The sequence below is a fragment of the Diabrotica undecimpunctata genome, chromosome 9 (genome assembly GCF_040954645.1).
Source record: "Diabrotica undecimpunctata isolate CICGRU chromosome 9, icDiaUnde3, whole genome shotgun sequence".
Lineage (NCBI taxonomy): Eukaryota > Metazoa > Arthropoda > Insecta > Coleoptera > Chrysomelidae > Diabrotica > Diabrotica undecimpunctata.
Genome location: NC_092811.1, coordinates 117,050,163 through 117,062,890, shown reverse-complemented (window position 1 = coordinate 117,062,890; position 12,728 = coordinate 117,050,163). Strand labels below are relative to the sequence as shown.

Below are 12,728 nucleotides of genomic sequence, written 5' to 3'. Positions count from 1 at the left end.
TGTTCTCAGTAAAAGTTTTATTCCAGAGATGCAGAGACGTCAACTGCGGCGTATACGCATGTCTGGTTGATTACGAGAAAGCGTTTGATCGAGTACAGCACGCCAAGATGATGCAAATACTAAAAGAAACAGGAATTAGCAACCAAGATCTGAAAATAATTAGAAGTCTCTACTGGAATCAGACAGCAAATCTATAGTTGAAGGTGAACACACTGACTATGTGAAAATCGTGCGTGGAGTGAGGCAAGGCTGTATTTTGTCTCCTCTAATCTTCAATCTGTACTCTGCAAGAATATTTATCGAAGCTTTGCACGAAACTGAAAAAGGTATTCTACTAAATGGTTCTACTTTAATGGTTCTGGTACTAAATGGTAAAAGACAAATCTTCTTATTCGGTTACAGTTACAGTTCTTCGGACATATTATGCGAAATGAATCCAGATATGCTCTCCTTCAAGCCATGCTGCAAAGGAAAAATATTTGGAAAACGGGGTCCAGGAAGAAGAAGAACATTTTGGTTAAAGAACCTCAGAATCTGGTTCAATACAACATCTGTGTAGCTTTTCCGCGCTGCTGCAGATAAGATAAAGATTGCCATGATGATCGCCAACATTCGTAACGGATAGGCACATCATGAAGAAGAAGACTTAAGAACCACCCTGTATAAATTCCATATAAAGCAATACATGCTACAACTGTACTGGTATACACTATAAAACGACATTGTAGCTGATTATAACATATTCACAGCATGTAAAAAAACTACTCAAAAAAATACTCAATTACAAACCAAAAGGGACGGGAGATATAGGAATAACAAGCAAAGTTTAATCCCTGTAATAAAAAAAAAGAAAATCTCTAAAGATTTTCGCATGTATCCGATAGTTTTTAAGTGGTTAATCAGTCCACATGGAGTAAACCTCCAATCAGAACAGCCGGCGGTACTCTTATTTCCAATTAAAAATCGTGTCTCTTTATCGTGATGTATAATCGTCTCCCAGCACATGCGTGAATGTTTACTTGAACGAACCAAACCATAAAAAATTCTATCTTAACCTTTAGTTAATGTTTTGTACTTATGTCTTAAAGGAGAAATTCTAATATTTTTATGTATTAGTTACTAAAAGTAGCTATCAGTATAGATATACTGATATATCAGTACACGCTACTAAAAGTAGCGTGTACTGGATTGTATACAAATAATATTGAAAAATAAATCGAATTTTGAGAGTGATTTCCGAAGCCAAAACTTCAAAATTTTCAACACAAATTGTGGTTAATTATTAACCCATTACGCATTCAAGATATTAAATATTTAGAAGAATGTCAATAAAAACAGCGAAATTCAGTACCAGCATTCTATAACATCAATGTGGAGATAGGTAAAACATTACAGCAGATACACAGCGCTTTAATTAAGACAAAACGACGAAATGAGATACTAAGTAACATAGATATGACCCATAGCAATAAGTAGGACTGTAATATGATCAACAAACGACCGCACGCAAAAAGGTAAATAAAGTGTGTAACGAACCAAAAAGTAAGTAAACTGCCAAAATAGGAAAGACGCTTGTTGGGAATTCCTTCAACATCGAAGAGCTTTAAAAGCAACAGACACCATGAGAATGAAAGATTACCTGAATAAAATCCTAAAAGAACAAATAAAGTACTTCGGGTCAAAGATGAAAATGGCTGCTCAATATATTTAACAATTGCCGGTAAATTTATCAGATTTAAAAATTGTGACGAAAGTATGTGTGCAAACACTGCGACACAGACCAAACAATGAATCTAAATAAAATACACTTTACACAATTTATAAAATACAATTCACGTCTCAACAATCATTTGGCACAAATAAGGCTTTCATCATCAGTGTTGCTACAGCCCTGGTTGAGCCTCAACCTTCCCCAGTTTATTTCGCCAGTCGTTTCTGTTCATCGCCAACCGTTGCCAGTTGGCTACGCCGATCTTCCTGGTGTTCTCGTCCATAACACCCTCCATCTCAGTCTCGGTCTACCTCTACTCCTATTTCCTACTGGTGCCGCTAATAGTGTTCGTCTGGGTGGGTAATTTTTACCACATATCCAGCACATCTAAGCCTACCTATTTTCATGAAAGATATTACATCTCTACCATTAACCATTTCTTTAAACTTCATTATTCTGCGTAGTATTTTCCTTTCATAGAAAACGTTGTCCATGTATATTTTATAAATTTATCCTGGAATGGACAAAGTCTAGGACGTAGGAGGATTTCCTGGTTGCGAAATTTAAGGGAGTGGTATGGGTGCAGTTCAATACAGTTGTTCAGAGCTGCAGCCAACAAAGTAAAGATTGCTGTGATGGTAGCCAACCTCCGATAGGAGACGGTACTGCAAGAAGAAGAAGGACAACACCTGGAATATATCGACAGATCTAAATATCTTGGAGACATGATAGACCTCTCACTAATATATAAATATCAATGTCAAAACACAAAACAAAAATTTACGATGAGAAACAACCCCCTTCGAAAAGCTGCAACTAGTAAATGGAATGCAAATTCAAAAGTCTTGAAGTCAACAGCCTAAACATTGTGATTCTCTGTAGAGTAATATACCTGTCCTGTATGGAATAGATCTTGATACGTCAAACCAATCACCCTTTGCATTAAACGGAACATGTTGAACGACCACAGGCTCTATGAAACGGACGCCTTGGCCTCTACTGTACTGGGCAAATGATTTTGCATCCCCAGAATAACGCAGATCGCTGCCCAATATGTGGAGAGGTTAGACAAACTTTCGATGAAAGACATCCATTTTACTATGTTAAAAAAACCACCAAGAACCAGTTGACTGAAATCAAGAAAGAGAATCATGAGCATTATCATCGAAACCACGGAATGATCCTATTGGTCAATTTAACATTATCTTTTCAACTTACCCTAAGGGATTGTAGTACACTCCGTTGATTATATATTATAATAATTAAAAAAAAGTAAAAATCGTGACAAAGAAATTACACTAACGGTAAATGTGCATTTGATCCCAAGAATGCCTGTTCTCGTGAAAGACAAAATATAAATGAACCTTAAAAAACGATTTGTTTATAAACTACTTTTACCTAAATGACTGATCATCCTTAGCTACCCGTTTCAGAATGAGTCTCACACCCATCAGCAGTTACAGGTTAACATAATTTCATAATCAAAAGTTAATATCTTATTTGTAGTAGAACTCCATCTTCAAACCAAAATTTCTTTGACTCTTCGACTTCTTATTAATAAGGGGAGATGTTATATGTGAAAATGGTAACCTTTACCGAATCCAGATTGCATCATCCCATTCCCACACAAATCGCTGACACTTAGAAGATCTGACAGACGGTTAGCAAACGGTCATAAGAACTGTTAACGTTGTATTTTATAGCTAGATTATAAATTAGAGTATTAGGTATTTTTAAAATATTTTTTGCAGTCACTCTTTTGTAGTCATTTCAGGCAAATAAAAGTTCTATTTTAAAATATCAATTAAATAATTAGTCACTGCGCCAATAATGTTTAACGTTGCTAAACAACTAACAAAGTAAAGTAAAAGTACACTTTTTTGTACTAATTTCAAGAAAATAACATATTTGTACTATATTTTATATTGCATTTATTTATAACAAATAAAGTTCTTAAAAAAAATAAGTAATTAGTGACTGAAATTCGCGCAGTCAGTAGGATTCGTTTAACGTTGCTAGAAGAAGTAACAAAGTAAAGTAAAAGTACACTTTTTTGTACTAATTTCAAGAAAATAACCTATTTGTACTATATTTTATATGGCATTTATTTATAACAAGTAAAGTTATTTCTTAAAAAAATGAAGTACGTAAGTAGTGACTGCGCTAATTAAGACATTGGCGCAAACAGTATAATTCGTTTAAAATTGCTAGAGCAAGTAACAAAGTAAAGTAAAAGTACATTTTTTTGTACTAATTTCAAGAAAATAACATATTTGTGCATTTATTCATAACAAATAAAGTTCTTTAAAAAAATGAAGTACGTAATTAGTGACTGCGAAAATTAAGAAATTGGCGCAGTCAGTAGGATTAGTTTAACGTTGCTACAAGAAGTAATAAAGTAATAATTGTCAAGAGTTCGACCATGAATTAACACAGGTAGGGATTATTAAGACTAACGAATTTTCGTATGGTACCAAAAATAAATAAATAAATAAAACACAGTCAGTCCATTTATTAATAATTATAATTCAATATTGAATAAAAAGGGAAATAAATTAACAACAATGTAAGTATATTTTATTTCAATGATAACAAATAAATAAACTTTATTCGGATTAAAAAGCATTATCTCTTAAACCAAACCCGTGGTAATAGTTAATAGAAACTGGTAACGGTAATATATTAAGCTATTGTTGTCGGACAGTAACTTCATCGTCAGTTAATAAGTTGTTACCTGTAGAGCTGTCCTTGTTGGAATCGGGGTACTGCTCGTCTTAGGTGTAGTTTTCTGGTAAATACAGACTTTATGTTATTAGTATAAAAACAGCACACTTATTATCGTTTTGGAAGTTCTTAATATTTAACAAATAAATCGCTTTAATATGCAAGGGCTATTGTCACGATTTTGACAAATTCGAATATTTATTAACGTTTATAGTTGGTTCCTAAAAAAAACTGATAAGACTCTTAAAGCGTATTTTGTAGAAAACTGAGCAGTGTATTTTGAAGGATAAATACTTATTATTTTCATACTGTCAGTGTCACTGCCAAATCTTAAAATTGTCCAGATAACCTCAAAAAATGGTTCCACATGCTAGCAAAGTACTAAAAGCAACAATTGTAACGAAATTAGAAGATGATTGGTCACTATCTGTCGTAGCGAACCATTTTAACGTAAACAGAACAACAGTTTTTAATATTAATAAAAGATGGAGAGAACAAGAAACTCTCGAAAGAAAGCAAGGTTCTGGAAGACCAACAATATCTACCGCTCATGAAGATCGTACGCTTTTGGAGAGATTAGAAGAGAATCCTTTTGAAGATACGAAAACTGCAAGAATTATGTCACAGTTTCTGGAAAGAAAGACAACAACTTGGCACAGAATTAAAGCCTCGCGTCTTAGGTACCCAACTGCAGCAAAAAAAACAAGCTCTTACACCACAACAGAAGCAATCAAGACATATTTGCTTTAAGCCATCAACTACAAAATCAAAATTTTTGGGACAGGGTAACATTTACAGATGGGAAAAATTTTCAATCTTCTAAAAAGAGCAAAATTGGGGTGTATAACCAGATAATAATAATTTAATTCTCTATATGTTGATAGATATCGAGCAGCTGTTCATTTTAGAACCAATGTATGAGGATGGATTTCATCTTGAGGAATGGAAATGGTATGGCGTATTGATGGCAGGTTTGTTGGGCAGACTTATCTGAATATTCTAGAAAACATCATGTTCCCAGTGTAGAACAGTTGTATCCAGAAAATAATTTTATCCTTTAACAAGATAATTGTCCTGTTCACACTGCAAATATAATAAACCAGTGGCTCCAGAATAACAACATCGAAACCTTACCATGGCTCAGCTACAGGCCAGATTTAAACCCAATCGAGAATGTGTGGGGGGTTATTATAAAATAAAATTTTATACCTCAAAATACTGAAGAGCTGTGGGACGGTATATAACAGGCTTGAGAAGAGTTCTCTGAAGAAGACAATTTCATAGTTCCTTTCACGCAGATGGACCGAAGACTACGAGCTGTTGGACAATGGTGATGAAGATATTACAAAATATTAATTTTATTTTTACATACCTAAATTTGGTATAGTTTTGGTCTTCCAGATCCTCGCTTTCTTTCGAGAGTTTCTTGTTCCCTCCATTTTTTATTAATAGAAAAATTGTGGTTCTGCTTAAGTTAAAATGTTTTGTTGCATCTGATAGTGCTCAGTTATCTTCTAATTCGATTACAATTCTTACTTTAATATATTGTTGAGTTAAGTCGTTTGTTTTATTCCTTATAATAATAAAAATAATAACAACAACCCTATTTTATGTAAAAACTATCATTTATATACTCTTTATAAAATGCAGGAATTCAAAATACTTAATATAAAAATTTAGACCTTAATAATTATTACAATTTATGAATTAACATACGTAATCAATTGTTTGTTTGTTTACTTTACTATTTGTCTGTCATAATAAATATAATATGATGTCAGAAAAATCAAATACACTGCTCAAAATGATCAAATCTTACTAAGAGTCGTATCAGTTTTTTTAGGAACCAGCTGTACATTAAATCGCCACATAATAAAATAAATGTCTTACTGAAATATCAAATTGTACCTATTTTCGTATTTCAAATTTTAAAAGTTTTTCGGAAAACTAAGCAAGTAGCTTTTAAAGAAACTTTTAAAAATGTAGATTTGTGGCGCAGTGTAGTTTTTCTTGGTTTCCCAAAAGTTTCGAAATGATCACAAGAGTCCTTTTATAAAAAGCCATTCAAATTAGCTCACTTCAATTCCAAAACGATAATAGGTTAAAAAATAATGTAGCTATAAAAGAAGCAAAACTACCAACACATGCGTGAAAAATTCAAAAAAATAATATTAAAAAAAAAACAAATCATAACGTTAAAAAAATGTTCAAACAACATTCTCAAACAAAGCAAAAACAAACAAAAAATTGTTAATGCAAAACACACTATTCACATAAAACACAATATGAATTTTACCAATATGTTTCGATAATTACATGACCTAACATAAAAAACGGAAGTTTTTTTGGCAACAGTATTTAATTTTTCAGTAACAGTAATTTAATTTTTCAGTAACAGTAATTCCGAACAGTCGGTCAGATAGCCAAGCGGGCTGGGCGGCCGGCTTCTATTCGCTTCACTGCGAGTGGTTCAGTGGACGTGGGTTCGGTTTCCAGCTCGGTGTACAGAAAAACAAAAAGTCTAAAGCAGCAGTTTAAAATTCTAGATGAATCTGCGGCTTAGACTAGAATATGCTGGTGTCTGATCGGCCTATGGTGGAGTAGTACGGCAAGGGATAAGGGCTTGCGTCTCGGTGATACTCATCCATAGATCCCTACCGGAAGGGCGTGACGCCTAAAATACCGGGTATATATATATATATATATATATATATATATATATATATATATATATATATATATATATTTAATTTTTCAGTATTATTTATGACTAAATCTATGTGGCTCCCACTCCGTCTAAGGTAAAAATTCACTCATAGGGTTTTACAGCTATAGGTGACATGATAAACTGGAGTCTCTCCCAAAAATCTGGATGTCGGCGTCGCGAGCAGTTCCACTTTTTCGTGGCCTTGGAAACCAATTTGCCAATAACAAGCTGCTTGATGTTATCTAGGAGGCTCTTCGGAATGACACCATGTCCTGGCCATGCGGATGATCTGGTCATCTTAGCCGAGAGTAAATTTAATGGCGCAACCAGAGATACAGATGCAGAAGTTTATGGCAGACAATGAGGTATTGGATAGAACAGAAAAAATAACATACCTAGGATGCAACATCACAGACAGCTCGGATCACTCATACGAGATTAAATGTAGGATCGAAAAGGCAAGGAGTGCCTTTCAACAGATGAAGAAAGTTCCCTGCAATTTAACCTTGAACTTACATCTCCGACTCAAAATCCTTAATTGTTATGTGTTTTCCGTTCTTATGTATGGAGCAGAGGCATGGACACTCACTGATGCGTCTTGCAGACGGTTGCAGTCTTTCGAGATGTGGTGCTATCGTCGCATGCTCAGAATATCATATGTCCATCATATAACTAACGACGCAGTAATGCAACGTTTACAAAAAGAACCTGAAGTCTTGAAATCCATGAAAGAAAGAAAGTTAGCATACTTCGGACATATAGTGAGAAATGAAAATAAATATAGAATCCTACTATTGATATTAAAAGGGAAAATGGAAGGAAATAGAGGACCAGGATGCCGCCGAATATCCTGGCTTAAGAATTTGAGACAGTGGACAGGTATGACCACCACAGACCTATTTCGAACAGCTGCTAATAAAATACGATGGGCCATTGTGGTAGCCAACATCCATAGAGGATAGGCACCAGCAGAAGAAGAACCAGAGATATAATACAAAAGGCTCTGAGTATATTTATACAATGGACTTCAAATGTAAGGGTTAAAAATATTACCATAAGTCCTCAGAAGTCCAAAATTTTATTATGAAATGTAACAAAATGAACAGAATACTTTCTAACATAAAGGACAAACAGAATTCCAAAAGCACTAATATTGTTTATTATTTAAATAATACTTAGGGACTTATTAGTAGGAAGTCTATTTCTTTGTTGGGCCACGTAATTATTAAACAATTTGCGCTATTTTTAAATAGCTGTATAATTGAGTTTGACTTCTATTCTATAAACTTTAAGAGTATGTCTCGACTTTGACATTTTGTACAGTCAAACCCAGCTTTCCAAGAACGTCTAAACAAAAACTTTTACCTGTCGATAATTCTTTTGGTAAAATAATTGTTGAATTTATAAATGTCATAAACGAAGGTTACGTATTAGTGATGAGAAGGTCACGAACGATCCGTTCACAAAGATCTGATCGTTTCGAAGACCCGTGATCGATACAATCACATTCTGTGACCCTATCGTTCGAATGACCCTATGAATCATGCCTATGAATGACGCTGTCTAGTGTTTACGAAACGAACTGTGTGATCGCGACACGTTGCTTGGTCAAATTAATGCATGAACCGCGAACCGCAAAGGATCGTTCAAACGCTGATTTCAGTTTCCCAGAACAGCGAAACCCTTACGCTGCCAAACTGTAAAATTATATACATTCGAATTGTCGAGTCAATAGTCCCGTAGTCTGTTCTATTTATAAATTTATAGGAAATAAAATCCATTTTAAATGTTGCATTATCATTCATTCATGAACATAACAATATGGAATTTGTAATTTTACTTAATTTTTTCAAGTATTTTTTTTATATTTTAATGATTTCTGAAGATGATTGGAGAAATACAAATCTTAATGTCAGCCTTAAACTATATTTCATTCTTAAATTTATAGTAACAATATCGAATTCTACACGTAAACAACAATATAATTAAAGTCGTTCCAATGAAAGAATCTCTATGAATGGGTCCTGCATTATCATTAATTCATATACTCTCAGAAAGATTCGTAAACATATCAATATTAAACTCTACACACTTGACCTTTACACAACAAATTTAATCAGTCGTTCATATGAACGGATCTTTATGAACGGCTCATTTTAATGAATGACCTGGAAGACCCGGGTCACCGAAACGAACCAGGTCCTCCCATCACTATTACGTATTAAAAAATCGTATAAAAAATGTGTGTGAAAGATTGTTGCATCCATTAATACGATTTAAAAATTCAACTGTCTAAATACAATGACAAAAAAAATTATGTTAATAAGATTGCTCCACTCTCCTATAATATGCAAAAGCCAGTAATCTTGTTGTAGCAAACAGATTATTGCCCCAATTTCTCCCATATAATGTTTTTTTAAAGTAATTAAGTTTTGGACATATTTCTTGGCTTTGGAAGACTTCCACTCACGTTGTTAGGTTACTGGTTTTGTAACTTGGTCCTATTGTCTAGAGATACGTCGAATGTGAGTAGATTTGTTAATTAGTTTGGTATAGAACTTAGGTACTTTGAACTACTCTGTGTAATTGATAGAAATTTGGAGTGATTAAATTCTATATTGCGTACCACCAAATTTTCTTGGTATTTTTGGTGGCAGCAATTGAATCTGGCAAGGCTTGTCAACGATTCTCCCGGTACTTCATCCTCACAGTCGTTTCTGGAATTTGGTCTTAAGTTGAACATAGGTTAACAACCACTTGGTTTTAGATAGATCACCCTCGTTGGGAATATCGGCCTGAACTTATGGTTATACAACTTGGGCATATTGGAGTGTTATTGTAGGCATATTTTGTGTAGTTGCAAAGTTCATATTGTTTTATACAGAACAAGACACCATTCCACGTGCAGACTGCAATGATTTCTGAAGTCATCTTGAAGGAATACCACATCAGGTATGTGTACTATATCTTCTGATGTACAGCATTAACAGTCGGTTTCCGAAAGGCTGATCATTATCAAAATTAGGTAATCTACTGTTAACAGTCGATTAAATGCATTTTGAGTTGCAGAAACATCGATCAAACTTCAATCACATAACACACATTAACTAATCTAACAAGCAAATAATCGATGATTAACAGCCTGTCAGAAGTATTTTGGGTTTCCGAAACGCTAATTATCGTTTTATCTATGTCAAACTTCTGTCATACTAGCTTGTCAGGTAATCTGAGATTTTTGGACGATTAATCTTATAATCTTTGGTTATGTACCAATGGTTGTAAGTAAATAAAATAAAATCTTTGGTTACGTTGTAAGATATATAAACCTAAGGTATTTTATAAAAAGCTGTTGTTTAGAAAGAACCCAAAAATATTGTTACAAAGGTTCATTTTAAGAATTAAAGATGATAAATGACAAATTGGTAAACATTAACGAACGACACAAAATTATTAGTTAGTTAGGTTATGTTTGTTTGTTGATTTTCAGAATGCAGATTACACATAAACAGGAATGATGGTAAAGTGAAACAGCAACATTACTTTCTTAATTTAGAGCAAGATAAAGAACAATTCGTACAGAAATAATAAACAATTACAATCGATTCTACTGTTTCCATGTAAAATCGTATGTCAAATAATCTATAATCGGTGATCACGTAATTTTACCATAATTTTCGTTTCGGAAACCTGTCGCTTGTTAACATTTGATACTTGATTACATGATTGGAGATTTGAATAACGTTTCGGAAACCGGCCGTAAGTGTATTGTCGCTCTCCGAGCATATTTTGTGTAATAGTGGTCTTTTGAGAGTTATTTTTTTTATTGCAGTTTATAGACCTTAAACAAAATAATTGATAGGGGTATCGCCAATATTTATTGATGTTAAATACTATGGGAAGTAGAAGAGTGGATATATTGGTATTTGTACCCCTTTAAAACCCTCCTGGCCATATGTTAGCACATCTCTCTTTCTCTTTCTCTCCCTCTCTCTTTCTCTCTCTCTCTCTTTCTCTCGCTGATGTCGTTTCCCCATTACTGAATTCTTAATTTAGTCGGACCACCTAGTTGGTGATCGTCCTCTTGATCTTCTCCCCGGAACGTTTCCAGAAATAATTAATCTCTTCAAACTATCGTCACCTCTGCGAACCACGAGACCGAAAAATTGCAGAATATTGTGGATAGCCTTTTTTTAATCTCGAGTTGGTTTAGAATGGAAACGTTTGTCCTATGAGCTGTCCAAGGTATGCGCAGCATTCTTCTCCAGCACCGCATCAATTGTTTGGAGTCCAAGAGTACAAGTCTCTGCCCAGTATAGAAATATTGAGAATACCAGAGCATTCAGTCTCATCTTGATATTTTGAGGGATAGATCTGTCTTTCCAAACTTTAGTTAGGATTTCTGCTTCACGGTTACCATCGTTAGTTATACTAGACCAGAGATAGACAAAACTGTCCACTATCTGGTATTCCTGTAACATGTTAGTCAATTGAATAGTGTGGAATCTGTCGACCACCATTATTTTTGTGTTAGCTTTATTGATTTTCAGACCAACTTTATTGCTTTCGTACTCAACTCTTCGCAGGAGATTAAATATTTCTTGCCCATTTGCTGTTATAAGTATAGTATCATCAGCGAATCTTAAATTGAAGATTTTCCTACCAGCCACTGTTATTCCACCGGCCCATCCATCTAAAGCCATCCTCATAACATGTTCACCATACATGTTAAATAAGTCAGGTGACAACACGCATCCTTGTCTAATACCTATCTCGGTCTTGAATTGGTTTCAGAACTTCTGATCTAGTCGTACTGTTGCTATAATGGACTGGTACAGATTTTTAACAAGTGTCACCAGGTGCATTGGTGTGCCCATTTCTATTAAAATGGACCACATATTTATCCAGCATACACCATCAAATGGCTTTTGATAGTCAACGAAGCATATAATCATAGGTACTTGAAATTCTCTAGACTTTTCAATGAGTTGTCTCAGCTTCAGGATTTGTGCCCGTCTACCTTTACCCTTTACAAACACCGCTTGTTCCTGAGGTATTTGGTAATGTAGATAGGTTTTTAATCTGTTTTTGATTATATGCAACAAGATTTAACTAGCATGTGTATTTAGTGACAGTGTGCGGTAGTTTTCGCATCTGGTAGTAGTTAATTTTTTTGTGTAGCGGGATATAAATTGAGGTACACCAATCAGATGGCCATTTTCCTGAATTCCAAACAGCGAAACAGATAGAATGGATGATATGTAATCCCTTGTTAACAAAGGCTAGCACATGGTCATATTTTAATCAATATTTTTGCTTATTTATAGTCATGTGACGTCAGTTCCGTCGTTTATCAGCTACATGTAAATTTATTCATAGGATTCATCCTGAGTATATTACATCGTTAGTAGTACCTACAGCGTTTTTGGTTCGCTTTATTGCTTACGTTTTACAGCGTTTACGCTTGAGCTCACGCGACGCTTATTCTTGAAGTCTAGGAGCCCTATTTACTTCTGCGCAATTAGCTACTGTGTAGGTTATCCCAGTGGTTGTGAAGTGGTTATAAATTTATTCAGTTTATTTTTACTA

The 12,728-nt window shown here is 34.3% G+C and overlaps 1 protein-coding gene across 7 annotated transcripts in view; it reads right to left on the bottom strand.

Moving 5' to 3' along the window:
- The window catches only part of CLIP-190 (Cytoplasmic linker protein 190), a 199,219-nt gene that overhangs the window by 55,923 nt on the left and 130,568 nt on the right, over window positions 1-12,728 (bottom strand). For 6 of the 7 annotated variants that reach the window (XM_072544143.1, XM_072544145.1, XM_072544146.1 and 3 more), the window contains one exon: window positions 4,446-4,499. The exons of the other annotated variant lie outside the window; for it this stretch is intronic. In XM_072544143.1, the coding sequence (XP_072400244.1) occupies window positions 4,446-4,499 (54 nt within the window). The remainder of the gene's footprint in view (window positions 1-4,445; window positions 4,500-12,728) is intronic. 7 annotated transcript variants of the gene reach the window in all.